Below are 20,117 nucleotides of genomic sequence, written 5' to 3' on the forward strand. Positions count from 1 at the left end.
TTCTGGGCCTCTCCCCTGCAACAGTAACTACCAGAGTTCTCGACAAGTCTTAGAAACAGTCTCATTATTAAATCTTTGCAAGTCCATGTGTTTCAGTTCTCTCCATTCCACATATGAGCAAAACCACCCAGCAGTTGTCATGGACCCCCCCCCCCCTCCTTACTCCCCTGGGATAATCACCTCCAGTTCACAGAGGCTATATCCTAACAGGTTCCCAGGCAATGCTTGAGTTTAGAATTCAGACCTGACATCTTGGGGTTTTTTTTTTAGAGAGAAAAAAAAATAACAAAAAAATAACAGCACTATCCGAGATGTTTGCAAACATTAATGACAGAACTGGGCCTGGAGCAAAAGTCTCCTGAATCATTCAGCAGAATCCTTTCTACTGTGTAAGTAGATTGTTAACGTGGTATTTTAACTTCAGAGCAAGATGTCTGGGAAATGAGTGTCCAGTGGTTTAATGATTAAAATGGAAGACGAAGCTGACATACCTAAACTGCACAAAGTGAAGAGTAGATCTACTTGACTCATTTAGGAAAAGCCACACCAGTATGCTGTCCACAGATACCTTAGACTGGCTGTCTGTAGGCCTCAGATTCATTCATCAGCAACTGGCCCTGACAATACACAATACCTGGCCCTCTATCATACTACGACAAAATACGATACCGTTTTGACCCTCCTTAAAGTAGATACCAAAATTCTGTAAAAGTCAGAAAGGAGGTAACTGAATATCTAGATTTGCTACTTGTTTTTCTGTTGATTTGTGGACTCTTATGAGAAAACAATATACAATCACTGTCATTTAAGGAAAACATCATCTTATAGCCCTTGAGAGAACTGTTTTAGTGACATGCCTTATTCTTTATCACAATTTAAGATGCTAAGAAAATTACCTCAGGGGCCGGGCAACGGCGTACCTGATTAATTGCACATAGTAAGGAGCTCAAGGACTCGTGCAAGGATCCAGGTTCGAGTCCCCAGCTGCCCACCTGCAGGGGAGTCGCTTCACAAGCGATGAAGCAAGGCTGTAGGTGTCTGTCTTTCTCTCCCCTTCTCTGTCTTCCCCTCCTCTCTCAGTTTCTCTCTGTCCTATCCAATTAAAAAAAAAAAAAGGAAGAAAGAAAGAGAAAAAGAAAGAAAGAGAAAAAGAAAGAAAGAAAGAAAGAAAGAAAGAAAGAAAGAAAGAGGAAAGGAAAATGGCCACCAGGAGCAGTGGATTTGTAGTGCAGGCATCCAGCCCCAGCAGTAACCCGAGGCAAAGAAACAGAAAATCTCTCCCTTGAACTCACCAGCTGTGCACACATTGTGTGTGACTTCGTGCATACATACTTGCATTCAACAGTTCCATAAAAGAAATGTAAAAACCCAACATCCCTTTAGCAGGATTCTTAGATTCCTACTTTTCATATTGTGATACTAAGGAATGTGACCAGGCATCCTAAACCACACATACACACAACCCTTTAGAAGCCGACTGAAACCAAATGTGAAATTGGAGAGGGTGCTCTCTTAGGAAAATGCCAAGTGGAGACTTCACCTGGGCTGGCTGTAGGACTTTCTAATTACATGTGTCCCAGTGTCATCGGGGTTAGACTAATGTCTCTACTTCCAGAAAATGGTTTTTGTTTCGTTTCTTACTGTTACCAGTGTTATCATTGGGCTTGGTGCCTGCATGCCTGCACAATGAATCTACCACTCCCAATGGCTCCTTCCTTCCTTCCTTCCTTCCTTCCTTCTTTCTTTCTTTTTTTTTTTTTTTTCCTCCAGGGTTATTGCTGGGCTTGGCGCCTGCACCATGAATCCACCGCTCCTGGAGGCCAATTTTTCCCCCTTTTGTTGCCCTTGTTGTTGTAGCCTTGTTGTGGTTATTATTATTACCATTGCTGATGTTGTTCGTTGTTGGATAGGACAGAGAGAAATGGAGAGAGGAGGGGAAGACAGAGAGGGGGAGAGACAGACAGACACCTGCAGACCTGCTTCACTGCCCGTGAAGCGACTCTGCTGCAGGTGGGGAGCCGGGGGCTCGAACCGGGATCCTTATGCCGGTCCTTGTACTTTGTGCCACCTGAGCTTAACCCACTGCGCCACCGCCCGACCCCCCTTTTCTTTCTTTCTTTTTTTATATTTTATTTATTTTATTTTTGAGAGACATGCAGAGGGAGAGAGAAACACCAGAGCACTGCTCAGCTCTAGCTTATGGTGGTGGTGGGGGGGTTGAACCTGGGACTTTGGAGCCTTAGGCATGAGATTCTGTTTGCATAACCATTATGCTATCTCCCCCTCCCTCTTTCTTTTTTTCTTTCTTTCTTTCTTTCTTTCTTTTTAATTTCTTTATTGGGGAATTAATGTTTTACATTCAACAGTAAATACAATAGTTTGTACACTTTCATTTCTTTCTTTCTTTCTTTCTTTCTTTCTTTCGATAGGACAGAGAGAAAGTGAGAGGAAAGAGCAAAATAGAGAAGGAAAGAGAAAAAGAGACATGTGGCCAGGCAGTGGTGCACCCGGTTAAGTGCAAGGACCTTGCAAGGACCCAGGTTCAAGCCCCTGGCCCCCACCTGTAGGGAGAAAATTTCACAAGTAGTGAAGCAGGGCTGCAGTGTCTCCCTGTCTCTCTCCCTTTCTATCTCCCCCTTCCCTCTCAATTTCTCACTCTCTGCCCAATAATAAATAAAAATAAATAGATAGATAGATATAATAAAACAGAGAGACTTGTAGCACTGCTTCACAGCTCATGAAGCTTCCCTCCTGCGGGTGGGGAGTGGAGAGCCTGAACCGGGTCCTTGCGCAGGACAATGTGGACGCTTAACCAGGCGCACCACAGTGGGGCCTTGGGAAGAAGCAGAGTGCAGGGGTCCCGGCAGGAAACAGCACTTCTCTGAGGCCCTTCCATCCCGGCGCCACGCCTGTCACGCTGCAAGCAGGGTCATAGACGGCTTCAGTATTCGCTCACCGATACTGCGTGTCCTGGCCTGGTCTGTAGAACCAGTGTGGCTGCTCCCACCCTGCATGGAACCCCATGGAACACTTGGACTCCAGGGTCTCATAAAGCCCACTGACTCGTTGAGTCGGTCTCCCGGCAAAACGTTCTTCCTTAGGATAACCAACTGGAAAACACAAACCAGAGTTTTCAGGAGCACAGAAGCCAAACTACAACATCCAGTGAAGACAGGAGCTCACAAAGTGGACACCCGCACATGCTCATTTAAATACACATATATGCACTGAATTTATGTAAAAAAAAAAACAAAACAACCCAAAGGTGCCATTTATATTTTATCATCAAAGTAAAAGTATACTTTAGGGAGCTGGGCGGTGTCGTAGCGGGTTCATCGCACGTGGCACAAAGCGCAGGGACCAGAGTAAGGGTTCCACTTGGAGCCCCCGGCTCCCCACCTGCAGGGGAGTCGCTTCCCAGGCGGTGAAGCAGGTCTGCAGGTGTCTGTCTTTCTCTCCCCCTCTGTCTTCCCCTCCTCTCTCCATTTCTCTCTGTCCTATCCAACAATGATGACAGCAATAACAAAAATAAGCAACAAAAGGGAAAACAATGGCCTCCAGGAGCAGTGGATTCGTAGTGCAGGCACCAAGCTCCAGCAATTACCCTGGAAGTATAAAAAAAAAAAGTATACTTTAAATTTATAATCAATGATGTACACCATAATATATATATATATATATATAGTGTGTGTGTGTCTTATTGTATCTTAGCATGGTGCACTTTTATTAGTGATTTAATATTGATTTACAAAATTATAAGGTAATAGGAATATAATTCCCCACCGTCCCCACCACCAGAGTTGTGTCTCTATCCCCTTCAATGGAAACTGCAGTAGTTCTCCAAAGGTCACAAATATGAGTTGACTTTATATCTCCATATATATATATTTTTTATTTTATTTTATTTTTGCCAGAGCACTGCTCAGCTCTGGCTTACGGTGGTATAGGGGATTGAACCTGGGACTCTGGAGCCTCAGGCATGAAAGTCTCTTTGCATAACCATTATGCTATCTACCCCACCCCCTATATCTCCATATTACACACCCACAGACACACACACACACACACACACACACACACACACACATATATTTTGGCAGAGTCCAGGGCCCTGCACATTCATGATTTCACCACTCCTGGGACCTCTTTTTCATCCAGATAGGCTGACAGAGATGGGAGTGTGAGAACCACAGCATCTAGGTGTTTGTTGTTGTTGTTGTTGTTGTTATTCCCATGTGGTGCCAGGTCCTGAACACGGCAAAGCGTGCACCCTACCCAGTGAACTAGCCATCTCTCGGGCCGCACACAATGCATTTCTTAATCCTTCACCACTCCCACCATATTTAACAGATGAAAGAAAAAAAAAAACATCTAAAGCTAGAGGTACCACATCTTGTAGAACATGGGGTATTTGTGTTTTACCAATGTTGTTGAATCCATATGATTCTCGTGCTTTGGCCTCTGTATACTGAGTCGTTGTCCATTTGCCATAGCGATTGGGATCCAATTCTATCAGATCAAAAGGTGGTTCTCCATGCAGGATCCAGTCACTGAGGTATTTCCCTACACCACCAGCGTGGATTATGCCATATCTTTCAAACAGAGATAAATATCCTATTACCAACACATGTTGTGTTCAAATAATGAGACATCCAAATATTCTTTTTAAAATTTTTTATTATTTATTTTCCCTTTTGTTGCCCTTGTTGTTTTATCATTGTTGTGGTTATTACTGTTGTTGGATAGGACAGATAGAAATGGAGAGAGATGGGGAAGACAGAGAGGGAGAGAGAAAGACAGACACCTGCAGACCTGCTTCACTGCCTGTGAAGCGACTCCCCTGCAGGTGGGGAGCCGGGGGCTCCAAGTGGAACCCTTACTCTGGTCCCTGCGCTTTGTGCCATGTGCGCTCAACCCACTAAACTAACGCCCGACTCCCACATCCAAATATTCTATAGGGTTTGAAGTTGAAGTGTTTGTTCTGTGCTATTCAAAGCATACAATTAGCATAATAATTGTGCTACATATATATATATATATATTTTTTTTTTTCTCAGTTGCCACCAGGGTCATCACTGGGGCTTGGTGCCTTCACAATGAATCCACTGCTCCTGATGGCCATCTCTACCCTCTTTATTCCCCATTTGTTTGCTGAGACAGAGAAAAATTGAGAGGGGAGGGGGAGACAGAGAGGGAGACAGACACCTCCAGTACTTGCTTCACTGCTCATGAAGCTTCCACCCTGCAGACGGGGCACAGAAGCTTGAATGACAGCAAGTGCACTTAGCCAACGGTGCCACCACCCTGGCCCTGGGCTATAATTTTTCTTCCTCAGAATATACCCATGTAGGCATCTAAATTGAATGTGTTTGGCTAGATAGCTTGAAGTTAAACTCTGTGTAGTTTCAGAGATTTGTATCTGCAACAACAAAATAAGATCACTATTAGCTTAGTCACGACGCTCATTTTAGGGAGAAGATGGAAGACAGAAAACAGGCAAATGCAGTTGGTACTTTGTCAGCCCTACTGAACACTGACAGAAAGCTTTGGGATCGGACGGTGGCACAGTGGGTTAAGCGCACATAGTACTAAGAGCAAGGATCCTGGTTGGAGCCCCCGGCTCCCCACCTGCAAGCAGAAAGCTTCACAGACGATGAAGGAGGTCTACAGGTGTCTTTCGATCTCCCCCTCTATATCCCCCCTCCCCTCTCCATTTCTCTCCTATCCAATAAAATGGAAAAAAAAAAAAAAAGCCACCAGGAGCAGTGGATTTGTAGTGCCAGCACTGAGCCCCAGTGATAACCCTGGAGGCAAAAAAGAAAGAAAGAAAGAAAGAAAGAAAGAAAGAAAGAAAGAAAGAAAGAAAGAAAGAAAGGAAGAAAGAAAGAAAGAGAAGGAAGAGAAAGAAAGAGAAGGAAGAGAAAGAAAGAAAGAAAAGAAAAAGAAAAAGGAAGGAAGGAAGGAGGGAGGGAAGGAGGGAGGGAAGGAGGGAGGGAGGGAAAGGAGGATGGGAGGAAGGGAGGAAGGGAGGAAGGGAGGAAGGAAGGAAGGAAGGAAGGAGGGAGGGAGGGAAGGAAGGAAGGAAGGAAGGAAGGAAGGAAGGAGGGAAGGGAGGAAGGAGGGAAGGAAGGAAGGAAAGCTTGCATGAAGCAGAGTCCTGACTTCCGTGCAAGGATCTTAGCGATGTTCAAAGAGGCACTCATCCTGGGCCTGTGGAAAGGGTGGGGAGAGAATCTTGATCCTGGACTTTTTATCTCATGGTTCACCTATAAGTTGGGGTTTATTTTCTCTTTTCTCCGTGAAGCTGTTTTAAAACAGAATGTGGCAAATGAAGTGTTTTGTATAGGACAGAGGGTCACAGCTGAGCACTGATTGTGTAGCTCCTCCTACTCGCTTCTGTTTAATAAAGAACTTTAGGGCAGAGTTCTCTCAGATTCCTGTCAAGAAACACTTCTGAGGAACTGAACAAATAGGCGGCCGTGGAGAGAGGAGCTTCAGGAGCAAACACCAAAATGCAAAAAAACTCTAGTAGTACCCACAAGGACAGCAGCTTAACAGATCACAGGTTCTAAGAGTTTGGGGGCAGTGAACCAAGACTAGGATTTGAACAAAACTTTCCTCATAACAAGATGGACAGTTTAGCTATTACACACACTCACACACACTCACACACACTCGCACACTCACACACTCGCACTCGCACACACTCGCACACACACTCACACACTCACACTCACACACACACACACTCACACACTCGCACACACACACACACTTGCACACACATACTTGCACACACACACTCACACACACTCACACACACACACTCACACACATACACACACACATTCACACACTCTCACACACTCGCACACACACTCACACACACACACTCACACTCACATACACACATACACACTCACACACACTCACACACACACTCACACACACTCACACACACTCACACACTCGCACACACACTCACACACACTCGCACACACACACTCGCACACACACACTCACACACACACACTCACACTCGCACACACACTCACACACACACATACGCACACTCACACACACTCGCACACACACTCACACACACTCGCACACACACACACACTCACACACTCGCACACACACTCACACACACTCGCACACACACACTCGCGCACACACACACTCACACACACACACTCACACACACTCGCACACACACTCACACACACATACTCGCACACTCACACACACATACACACAATCACACACACTTGCACACACACACACTTGCACATACACTCACACACACTCGCGCACACACACTCACTCACACACACACTCACACACACTCACACACACACTCACACACTCACTCACACACTCACACACACTCACACACACACTCACACACACACACTCACACACACACACTCACACTCACACACACTCACACACACACTCACTCACACACATACTCACACACACACTCACACACACACACACACTCACACTCACACACTCACACACACACTCACACACACTCACACACACACACACACACACACACACACACACAAATACCTAAAGTTATTATAAGGCTATTTCTCAAGAAAACAAAAGGCAGCAATTCATACTTTTCTGGAGGTATAGTGGTAACGAGACACATGGGGCCAGCAGATAGCCCGCCTAGCCGAGCTTTCACTTGACCAGACGCAAGGACCTGGGTTCAAGTCCCCAGACCCCACAAGGGAGTACCATGTAAAGGGAAGTTTTATGAGGGGCTGTGGCACCAGCAGAAACTCCAGTGCTGTGCTGTCTCTTGCTCTGTCTCTTTGTCTTTCTCTATCTCTTTATCTAAAGAAAACGAGTGCCTGACAGGGTTTGAGTCCCTACTCCTCACCTGCACAGCGGTGTAGCAGGTCTGTAGGCACCTCCCCACCTCCCTCTCTCTGGTTTTTGTTTTTTGCATTTGCCTCAATAGTTATTGGTGGGGCTTGGTGCCAACAGTACAAATCCACTGCTCCTGGTGACCATTTCTTCCATTTTATTGTACTGGACAGAGATAAATTGAGAGAGGAGGGAGAGATGGAGAGGGAGAGGGAGAGAAAGATACCTGCAGACTTGCTTCACTGCTTGTGAAGGGTCCCTGCTGCAGGTGGGGAGCCGGGGGCTCTAACCTGTGTCCTTGTGCTTGGTACTATGTGCTCTTTGTTTTGTTTTGTTTTGTTTTGTCTCCAGGGTTATTGCGGGGGCTCAGGCTCGGTGCCTGCACCATGAATCCGCTGCTCCTGGAGGCTACTTTTTCCCTTTTGTTGACATTGTTGTGGTTATTATTGTTGTTGTTATTGATTTCATTGTTGGATAGGACAGAGAGAAATGGAGAGAGGAGGGGAAGACAGAGAGAGGGAGAGAAAGACAGACACCTGCAGACCTGCTTCACCGCCTGTGAAGCGACTCCCCTGCAGGTGGGGAGCCGGGGGCTCGAACCGGGATCCTTACGCCGGTCTTTGTGCTTCACACCATGTGCACCTAGCCCACCGTGCTGCCACCTGGCCGCCCACACTGTCATCTTCTTTCCCTTTTATCTATGCACATGAGCCGAGAAATAAGGTAGAGTGTTGGTTTGAGGTTAATCCTGGGCAAAACAGAATTTACTTTTGAAGTAAATATTCTGGGTCCAGACGGTGGTGGGTCCGGTACAGTGAGCGCATCAGCGTGTGATGCAACCCAGATCCAAGTCCTTGGCCCCCACCTGCAGGGGGAAGCTTCATGAAGGTGGAGCAGGGCTGCAGATGTCTCTCTTTCCCCTTCCCTTCTTACCCCTCCCCTTTCAACTTCTATCTGTCCTCTCAAATAAAAGGGAAAAGGAAAAAGAGAAAAGAAAAGAAAGGAACGAAGGAAGGAAGGAAGGAAGGAAGGGAAGAAGGGAGGAAGGGAGGAAGGAAGGGAGGGAGGAAGGGAGGAAGGGAGGGAGGAAGGAAAATTGCCACCAGGAGCTGTGAATTCATCCTGCAGGCACCAAGGCCCAGAGATGACCCTGGTGACAAAAAGGAAAATAAACATAAGAGAAAAGAAAGCAAATAAAAGGGATCTTTGCTAACCTTCACTCTGTAACCATTAACAAGTTATAGGCAGAGTGACAGAAAACTGAGTGTCACAAAGGCTTTATCCTGGTTTTGTGACTAAAGACCTAAAAACATGGACTAAAAGACCCCGGGGGGCCTGATGCTTATTCTGTGACGACTAGCTGTGTGGCCTTAGACACGTCACGCAATCACCATGAGCATGGGCACATTCTCTCTGTGATGCTGGTCCACAATTAACTGGTGTGACAATGGAAACCTCACAGTATACAAGTGATACACTATGGCAGTTGGGCCCTTGCATAATCCATAGCAAAGTATAGCTTTGCCTGACTGGAGCCAGTGAGGAAGTGGTGTGTGGAGTGGACAGGGGAGGGCACACACATAGCGGACATAGTTTCTGCACACCTAGTGAGAGAATGAGGTCCTGCTACTCCAGCATCCATCTGAAGGACCTGCTTCTGCCAAATGCCCTGACTGCTCAGCTTTTTGAGTGTCTGGTCTGCAGTTATCATTCTAGCCAATTGCCAGATCTTTTTTTTTTTTTTTTTTTTGCCTCCAGGGTTATGGCTCAGTGCCTGCACCACAAATCCACTGCACCTGGAGACTGTTTTTTTTCCCTTTTGGTGCCCTTTTTTATCATTGTTGTTGTTATTGTCATTGCTGACATTGTTGTTGGATAAGATAGAAAGAAATGGAGAGAGGAGGGGAAGACAGAGAGGGGGAGAGAAAGACAGACATCTGCAAATCTGCTTCACCGCCTGTGAAGCGACCCCCCACCATGCAGGTGGGGAGCCAGGGGCTCGAACTAGAATCCTAATGCCGGTCGTTGTGCTTTGCCCCACCTGCACTTAACCTGCTGCGCTACCGCCCACCCCCCCCTAGATCTTACATTTTACACCGCTGTCTCTTCTTTAAAGTTGCAGTTTGAAATCTGTTCTACGCCAAGAAAACTTGATAGAATTCAATATAATGCATATAATATCTTTTGAGCATCGTGTTAAAATACCAAGAAGAAAAAGGTGTTAGAGGAATGACAGATCAAAAGTAAAACAGACTTAGCTGACGGCAATCTGTGTAAGGCACATAGGCACCAGGACGTAAGCAGATTTGCAGGTTGTCAGTTCCAAGGGTTAGTTGCACCACAGTGACACAGAACAACACTGAAACAGGTTCCCTAGCTCCCTCCAAATCAAAATCTAGAGGTGCTGGAGAACCCCTGATTTCGTGATAGACTCCTGAATTACAAGGCCTTTATTTCTCTGCCAAACTTAACAACTTACAACTACATATACTGAACATGTCAGAAATTCTCTCAACGTCTGTAAATTTCACCTCCAGCCTCCATAGTGGCGTTTGGTTAATTTCACAGTAGACACAGATAGCAGGTCAAAAGCCCTTCAGGCTAACCAAGGCTTTATCTGATACCCCTGAATTATGCCCACATCCTGGGGTAATGTCAGGATTTGCAGAGTAAACACAGAATTGATATAATCACTAGAAACGGAAGAAACAAGTCTGACATAGAGTGGTCCACATACTAGGGGAGAGAACATTCAACTATGCATGCCCTTGAGCTGTTCATGTATGCCCTTCAGATGTTTATACTTGGCATGGCTGTAGGTACAGGGCAAAGTGGCCTGTGCAGGAGACAAGGCGGAGAGCATGGCAGACATCTGGCAGAAGTTCGCTTTGAGATAAGCTGTGTATCCATCACTCCATTTCCCTTCTTTTTTTAAAAAAATTTTTTTATATTTATTTATTTTCCTTTTTGTTGCCCTTATTTTTTTTTATTATTGTTGTAGTTATTATTGTTGTTGTTATTGATGTCACCGTTGTTAGATAGGACAGAGAGAAATGGAGAGAGATGGGGAAGACAGAGGGGGAGAGAAAGACAGACACCTGCAGACCTGCTTCACCGCCTGTGAAGCGACTCTCTTGCAGATGGGGAGCCGGGGGCTTGAACCGGGATCCTTATGCCGGTCCTTGTGCTTTGCGCCAGGTGCGCTTAACCCACTGCGCTACCGCCCGACTCCCCAATTTCCCTTCTTTTCTCTCACTACTAATGGTGTAATAGTTTATTTCTCAGCTCTGAGATATGAACAGAACTCTTCTCCCCAGCATCTAGAGAACCCCAGAATAGCTTTGTGATATTGAGGAATGCTGTCTGGACATCTGTTTGCTTATTAGTTTTCCAATCCTACATCTTTTTTCTAGATTCTAGTTACCAACAATAGAAATATCATAATGGCCTAGACCTCTCACAGATCCCTCTCTCCACCATCACTGGTCATTTCCATCAGAAACATCATCATAAGCCTTCCTGTGGGCCTCTCCAGGACCAAGCCCTCCTTGCAGAGCAGCAATGGTAGGGACTCCCCACTCTCTAACGGAAGGCTGGGTCAGCCTACTCTGCCCCTTATTCATAGATTTTCTTTGGGATTGGGAGATACTCTCTGCCCTAATCCAACTTTCTAGTTCTATTCTCAACTCTGACACCATCTTCTCAGACAGTATTTTTGTCCAACTCCATGTTAGCTGTCAAATTCAAGCAAAAACTATGAAAGTCATAAGCCCCTTGGAACATACCTAAAACAGGTTTTCTTACTTCTTCCAACTCTAAGACCCCCATTCTCAACTGCTCTATTCCTACTTTTTGGTCTCCCTACCGCAGGGGGAAAGCTTCACCAATGATGAAGCTGGTCTGCAGGTGTCTCTCTGCCTCTCTCCCTCCCTACTTCCTTCTTCCCTCTCAATTTCTCTGTTCTATCATATAAAATAAAAAACATTTAAATAAATAAATATTAAAGAACAAATAGTTGTATCTAACTATAGACTAATACAAATTGTTAAAAGAAAAAAGCATTAAACATTTCATCCTGCTTTATATATTACCACCTCTCAGCCACCAAGTTGCAGACACCACTATGATTCCATCCTGAACTTCATGGGCAGACGACCTCACCAATGTGTCCCAGAACCTCCCCTCCCCAGAGCTTTACCACACTAGGGAAACAGGCTGGGGGTGTGGATCCACCTGCCAACACCCATGTCCAGTGGAGAAGCACTTACAGAAGTCAGAACTCTCACCTTCTGTACCCCCTAAAAAGAATGTTGGTCCATGCTCCCAACAGGGGAGAAATGTTAAAGGAAGATGACCAATGGGCTCTGAACTTCAACTCCATCAGGGCCCAGAGAGAGAAGAGGGGAAAAGTGAGAACATTTGGAAGTAGTAATATGTGTAGGTATAATTTAGAATGGCAGAGAAGATGGGATCATGGGAAAAATGGGCAAATATGTGTAAATGTAGACTCAGTCATAGAAAGAAGAGTCACCCCAGATCTGTGACCCTGGGAGAACTACAGTAGCTTCCAATGGAGGGAATGGGGGCAATAAAGTATGAAGTCATTAATAAAATAAAATAAAAGAAATATCACACACGAGATGTAAGGGAATCTGAAACACTCACACAAGACAAAGTTAAGATTCTGTTTTTTAACCTACCCGGGAGACAAAAATGGTGCCCCGTTAGGTATTCGAACCACTGGGCTCCAGAGAAGTGATCACTGAGACAGGCTAGTATAGCAACCAAAGTCATCATTCCACCCTAATACATAAGGTATATTTCCGCTTCTATTATTCAGGCCATCAAAGAGAGGAAGGTACATTCTCTTACTCCTGTCTGCTCATTTTCCCCCCAATTTTTTCCTCACATAGACCTGCCCTTTAATCGGGGTTCAAATGAGAAAGGTTATAGCATTGCTGTTCTTCCCCCACTCCGAGACCTAATATGGGCGCAGGAGGCAGCATCATGGTTCTGCAAAGAGACTGTCAAGTCTGAGGCTCCAAAGTCCCAGGCTCAGTCACCCATCGCACCCTAAACCAGAGCTGAGCAGTGCTGTGGTGACAGAGAGTGGGGGTGGGGGTGGGGGAGAAGAGAACAGAAGAAAAAGAAAGGTAAGGAAAAGAAGGGAGGGGAGGGGAGGAGCTTTTTTGGTGTCAATACCTTGTCTTTGCGACCAGTTATATTCCCCCTCTCTTAAATCCTTTTGCAACCAATAAAGACCACTGATAGCATTAAAAAGAAGAAGGAAAGGAAGGGTGGAAGGAAGGAAGGAAGGAAGGAAGGAAGGAAGGAAGGAAGGGAGGAAGGGAGGGAGGGAGGGAGAAAGCAGGCCTAATATAGTCAATGGCCAACTCAGAGTAAGTTCACCCTATGTCTCTCACCCCCCACTGCTGGTTCCTTCATCGGACCCTAGCCTCTCAGCTGTGTCCACAAGATACCACCCCATGCAGCCTTGCACTACCTTTCAGGCCTCCCTGCCTTCTCCTGGCTGTAGCAGACTGTTCAAGCCTAGGCCTAGCACAGAGATGGCAATTATTACATATTAGTTCAATCAATAGCCCAGTAAACTTGGGGAGAAAGTTGGAATACTAGTAGATGTAATATGATAGTAAAATGGATTTGACGTTCGTACTCACCAAACTAATGGGACCAAGATTAGAGATGAGAGTTCACCTGGGTAATGGAAGCACAGATTGTAAGCAAGCTGAGGCATCCATAAAGACGCAGATCATGTTGGACAGACAGAACTGATGGTGAAAACCGCATCAGATGCGTTGGCCACTCGCTAGTCTGATTCATCTTTGTCACACTGTGTCATGAAATGTAAAATGACCAATGGAAACGGCCAGGCTCTTCAGGGAGACAGTGTAGGAGACCACTGTCTGTCTGCAACAGATCCTTACAGCCTATAGTATTAAGCCAGTAAACCGTTGTAAGGTCCAATTTTTTTCTTTTTCTTTTTTATATAAATATTTTATTTTAATAAGAGATACACAAAGAGAGGAGAGAGACCAGAGCACTGCTCAGCTCTGGCTTATGGTGGTGCTGGGGACTGAACCTGGGATCTTGAAGCCTCAGTCAGGTATGAAAGTCTCTTTGCACAACCATTATGCTGTCTCCCCAGCCCAGACTTTTTTTTTTCCTTACTGGGGGGATTTAATAGTTTATAGATAACTGTAAAATAAGTAGTTGGTATATGTGTAATATTTCTCAGTTTTCCACATAACACTCTAACCACCCCCCCATGTCCTCCTCTGCCATCATATTTCAGGACATGAACCACCCCAACCCCCACCCCAGAGTCCTTTACTATGGTGCAATATAACAGCTCCAGTTAAAAGTTCTGCCTTGTGTTTCCCCTTCTGTTCTTATTTTTCAACTTCTGTCTATGAGTGGGATCATCCTATATTCATCCTTCTCTTTCTGGCTGATCTCACTTCACATAATTCCCTCAAGGTCCATCCAGGGTGAGGTGAAGAAGATGAAGTCACCATTTTTTTTACAGCTGAGTAGTATTCCATTGTGTATATAGACCACAACTTGCTCAGCCACTCATCTGTTGTTGGACACCTGGGTTGCTTCCAGGTTTTGGCTATTACAGATTGTGCTGCTATGAACACAGGTGCACACAGATCTTTTTGGACGGGTGTGTTTGGACCTTTAGGCTCTATCCCCAGGAGAGGAATTGCAGGGTCATAGGGCAGGTCCATTTCTAGCCTTCTGAGAGTCCTCCAGACTGTTCTCTGCAGGGGTTGGAGCCATTGATATTCCCACCAGCAGTGCAGGAGGGTTCCATAATGTCAGCTTTGTTGTTGTTGTTGTTTAAGTTTTATTTATAAAATGGGAACACTGACAAGAACATAAGATAAGAGGGGTACAATTCCACACAATTCCCACCACTGGGGGGGGGGTCAGCATTTTAAAACTGAATATATATATATGCCTGGGGCTTTATCATTATGGGCTGAATTTTTCAGATAGAAGGCTAGAGAAAGAGGAGAAGGAGAAAGAAAACAAGAGGGATGGAAGGGGAGGGAGAGAAGGAGAAGCAAAGATACCACAGGGCGAAGACGCCTCCCAGGGCAGTGAGGGCCAGCCTCACACCGGTGCACCTCCCAGCTGAGCTACAGTGTTTGCCCCAAATCGAGTTTTGTTTGTTTGCTTTTATTCCTAGCATTTCAATGATCATAAAATGGAAAAAAGCTCTTTGCTCCTCTATGATTTTCCATGTTTGGTCCTGAAACTATGGGAGAAGATTCATCTGAAATACACAACTACAACAAATAAATAAATAAGTAGGACTACCGTACACTAAAAAAAAAAAAAAAAAAAAAAAAAAAGGAAAAAAATCTGCACAGAAAAAGAACCACAAAGACAGAGAGCCTACTACGGAGTGGGAGAAAATATTTAAAGTCCTTCATCAAACAAAGGGCTAAAAACCAAAATACATAAAGAAGTCAGCAGCAACAACTGAAAAATAAATAATAATAATAGCCTAATAACAGCCCCATTACAAAATGGGGAGAGGATGTGGACAGAAGCCTCACCAAAGAAGAGATCCAGAAGAACAACAGACATATGGGGGAAAAAAAAAAATGCTCCAAGTCACTGCTTATCAGAGAAATGCAGAGACAAAGACGACAATGTCATACACCAGAAAGTGCAGCAATGCTAAGTGTCGGTGAGAATGTAAAGGGGAAAGAAAGCCGTCTACACTGTCGGTGAGAAGGCAAGTTGGCCCACTCCTAGGACAAATACTCTAGAGATTTCTCAGAGCACTAGAAATGGGCCTGCCTGCCCTAGAGGAGATCTCTGTACAGCTACATTCAGAGCAGCACATTTTGTAACAGCTCAAACTTGGAAACAACCAAATAAGAAAGCTGCAGTGCCGGACAGAGTGGTGGTGCACTGGGTAGGGAGCACACCTTGCCATGCGCAAAGTCAGGGATTCAGGTTCCCAGGCTCCACATGCAGGAAGAAAACTTCATGAGCAATGAAATAGTATAGAAGGTGTCTCTCTTTCTCCCTCTCTATTTTTTCCTTCCCTTTCGATTTCATTCTGTCTCTATCCAACTAATAGATAAATATTTCTTTCTCTCTTATTAGATAGAGACAGGGAGAAATTGAGAGGAGGAGGTAGAGAGGGAGAGAGACAGAGAAACACCTGCAGCCCTGCTTCACCACTCATGGAGCTATTCCCCTGCAGGTGGGAGACCAGGGGCTTGAACCTGGGTCCTGCGCGCTGTAATGTGAGTGTTTAACCAGGTGCATCACCACCTGGCCTCTAAATAAATATTTTTCCAGCTTTTCTTTTTTTTTATTATTGGGGAATTAATGTTTTACATTCAATAGTAAGTACAATAGTTTGTACATACATAACATTCCCCAGATTCCCATATAACAATACAACCCCCACTAGGTCCTCTGAATCCTTCTTGGATCTGTATTCTCCCCACCCACCCACCCCAGAGTCTTTTACTTTGGTGCAATAATAAATATTTTTTAAAAGAGAGTCTGGCATATACACAATGAACTATTACTCAGCTGTCAAAAAAGATGAAGTAACTCCTTTGTCTCCTCTTGGATGGAACTTGAAGGAATTGTATGAAGTGAGATAAGACAGAAAGAAGACTGTGAATATCAGACGACTTAACTCACAGCTGGAATTTCAGAAACAAGGACAGAAAGGGAGACAGAAAGTGTTATGTGGCATGGGTGTGGTGTATTGCACCAAAGCAAAGGACTCTGGGAAAGGAGGCGGAAGGAGGGGATTGGGAGAAGCCTTGGGGTCCTGGTGCCCAGTGCCGGGGAAAAGGTGTTTACGGTAAGCTGGGTGTGGGAGTGTCTTGCAGATACTTATCACAGGAGTTAAGAATTCCAGATGCTACCGTGATGCCAGCCTGACTTCCCCGGACAGACAACCCCACCAATGTGTCCTGGAGCCCCGCTTCCCCCAGAGCCCTGCCCCACTAGGGAAAGAGAGAGGCAGACTGGGAGTATGGATCCACCTGTCAATGCCCATGTTTAGCAGGGAAGCAATTACAGAAGCCAGACCTTCCACCTTCTGCAACCCTCAATGGCCCTGGGTCCATGCTCCCAGAGGGATAGAGAATGGGAAAGCTATCAGGAGAGGGGATGGGATACGGAGTTCTGGTGGTGGGAACTGTGTGGAGTTGTACCCCTCTTATCCTATGGTCTTGTCAATATTTCCATTTTATAAAAAATATTTTAAAATGTGATTATAAAGTACTAAAGTGTTTCTAAATACAAGAAAAAGAAAGAGAGAAAGAAAGAAAGAAAGAAAGGGAGGGAGGGAAAAAGAAAAAGAAAGCTGCCCATGGGAGGACCTGGGGGGGGGATGTTATGTGGAAAACTGAGAAATGTTACACATGTACCAACCACTGTATTTTACTATTGACTATAAACCATCAGTCCCACCAATAAAGAAAAGAAAGCTATGTATCCATGTTCAAAAGCTATGCTGTAATTCATTAATCCTCCCATAAAGTAAAATAAAATAAAAAACCACTACTCATACCCAGGCTTCTCCTTCTTCACCAGGAAAGTCTAGCGTTCTGCTTTATTGCCAGGAAATACCGTTGGCTTCCCCAGCAGTACTCACCCAAAGCCGATAGCCACCCAGTAGTTCCTAACCCCCTGATGGGGGCCCACCATAGGCAGAATGTCCGGGGAGTAGGTGATAGGACCGTTGACGATATTGATGATGTCGGCCTTCCTCAACACTGGGACTGTCTCCATTGCAGCTTCGACATGCTCCATAATTCGATCCAAATCAGACTCAAAGAGCTCTTTCCCGAACCCTAAGGAGACACGTCACTGTGGTCAGGATATTCACATTGCACCAGCAATCTCTCCAAAGTAATTCCCATCCCCAGAGCAGCTTGCATTCATTTTGTTGTCACCCACAGAAAGAGCAACAGAGGGAGTCAGGCAGTAACGTAGCAGGAGGACCGGCCTGAAGATCCCGATTCGAGCCCCCAGCTCCCCACCTACAGGGGAGTCACTTCACAGGTGGTGAAGCAGGTCTGCAGGTGTCTATCTTTCTCTCCCCATCTGTCTTCCCCTCTTCTCTCCATTCCTCTCTGTCCTATCCAACAACAATGACATCAATAACAACAACAATAATAATGACAACAAGGGCAACAAAATGGGAAAAACGGCCTCTAGGAGCAGTGGATTCATAGTAAAGGCAACGAGCCCCAGCAATAACTCTGGAGGAAAGAAAGAAAGAAAGAAAGAAAGAAAGAAAGAAAGAAAGAAAGAAAGGAAGGAAGGAAGGAAGGAAGGAAGGAAGGAAGGAAGGAAGGAAGAAAGAAAGAAAGAAAGAGAGAAAGGCAACTCTGGAGGAAAAAAAGAAAGGAAGGAAGGAAGAAAGGAAGGAAGGATGGATGGATGGATGGATGGATGGATGGATGGATGGATGGATGGATGGATGAAAGAAAGGAAGGAAAGAGGAAAGAAAGAAAGGAAGGAAAGAAGGAAGGAAGGAAGGAAGGAAGGAAGGAAGGAAGGAAGGAAGGAAGGAAGGAAGGAAGGGGGAGTCAGGCGGTAGCACAGCGGGTTAAGCGCATGTGGCGCAAAGCGCAGGGACCGGCAGAAGGATCCCGGTTGGAGCCCCCGGCTCCCCACCTGCAGGGGCGTCGCTTCACAGGCGGTGAAGCAGGTCTGCAGGTGTCTGTCTTTCTCTCCTCCTCTCTGTCTTCCCCTCCTCTCTCCATTTCTCTCTGTCCTATCCGACAACGATATCAATAATAATAATAACTACAACAATAAAAAAGGGCAACAAATGGAAATAAATAAATAAACATTAAAAAATTTTTAAAAGAAGGAAGGAAGGGAGAGAGGAAGGGAGAAAGGAAGGAAGGAAGGAAACAGAGAAAGACATTCATGATGACATCAACACTCTCCCCAGGGCTGTGGCGGCCAGGCTAGAACCTGGGCTGAGAGCATGAGAAAGCAGGTGTGATGCTGAGGGAAGCTGTGCTGCTGGTCAGTAAAGGACAGGCATACATGGTACAATGAGGGGCTGGGCTGTGGCACATCTGGTCAGGCGCACATAGCAGGAAGCGCAAGGACCTGTGTAAGGATCGGGGTTAGAGCCCCTGGCACCCCACCTGCAGGGGGGATGCTTCATGAGCAGTGCAGCAGGTCTCTCTCTCCCTCCTTCTGTCTCCTCTTTTTCACTGAATTTCTCTCTGTCCTATCCCATAAAATGGGAAAAAATGACCACCAGGAGCAGTGAATTCATAGTTCTAGCACTGAGCCCCAGCGATAACCCTGGAGAGAGAAGAGAGAGGAAAGAGAGAGAAAAGAGGAGAGGAGAGGAGAGGAGAGGAGAGGAGAGGAGAGGAGAGGAGAGGAGAGGAGAGGAGAGGAGAGGAGAGGAGAGGAGAGGAGAAGGAGAGACCTTTTCCCCCTACTGCTGACTGAGCAGCCAACCAGTTTGTCCATATTACTCTGTTCTGGGTCTGTGGCCTAGAGGCCTGGACCAGACTGTAGGAACACACAGGGGTAGCTAAAACTGTGGCTCTCTTTCCAGCTGAAATCATTACAATCTTTACTCAACATTCACTAGAGAAGAGGCAGCCAGCATGTGAGAAGAGCAGAGAAAGAGAAGATCCAGGTAGCAGGTCCCCCTCCCAGTGGGCCTGGAGCCACTGCACTCAGACCCAAGTGTGCAGGACCCAGCCAGCAAAGCGAAAGCCCTCCACCAGCTGGCCTGGCCGCACCCACCTCTGGAAGGCTCTGCAGTGATTTTGCTCTCTGTGGGGATGTAGCCACTCGCTCTTTGAGAAGTGAGAGGACGGGAATCCATTTCCTAGTCCAAGTACCCTGTCAAATTATTGAATTCTACGCCCTACAGTTTCATCTGTTTCTTTATATCATATCTTCCTTTAATCATTCGGTGCTCTCCGGTGATATTTTAGCTCTTAATATAGATTCGAACTTGAGGCTCATAGCTGGGCTCCACCCTTCATTTGGCTCTGTGTAAATGTTTCATGAAAAGCAAAAACACCCCACCAATGTGTCCTGGAGCCCCGCTTCCCCAGAGCCCCACCCTACTAGGGAAAGAGAGAGGCAGACTGGGAGTATGGACCGACCAGTCAACGCCCATGTCAGCGGGGAAGCAATGACAGAAGCCAGACCTTCCACCTTCTGCAACCCAC

The 20,117-nt window shown here is 45.8% G+C and overlaps 1 protein-coding gene across 3 annotated transcripts in view; it reads right to left on the minus strand.

The window, feature by feature from the left end:
• Positions 1-20,117, minus strand: part of DMGDH (dimethylglycine dehydrogenase) — an 86,296-nt gene that overhangs the window by 45,725 nt on the left and 20,454 nt on the right. For all 3 annotated transcript variants that reach the window (XM_007519036.3, XM_060201080.1, XM_060201079.1), the window contains exons 7-9: positions 17,552-17,750; positions 4,423-4,592; positions 2,957-3,110 (exon numbers count right to left, since the gene is read on the minus strand). In XM_007519036.3, the coding sequence (XP_007519098.1) occupies positions 2,957-3,110; positions 4,423-4,592; positions 17,552-17,750 (523 nt within the window). The remainder of the gene's footprint in view (positions 1-2,956; positions 3,111-4,422; positions 4,593-17,551; positions 17,751-20,117) is intronic.

The sequence above is a fragment of the Erinaceus europaeus genome, chromosome 11 (genome assembly GCF_950295315.1).
Source record: "Erinaceus europaeus chromosome 11, mEriEur2.1, whole genome shotgun sequence".
Lineage (NCBI taxonomy): Eukaryota > Metazoa > Chordata > Mammalia > Eulipotyphla > Erinaceidae > Erinaceus > Erinaceus europaeus.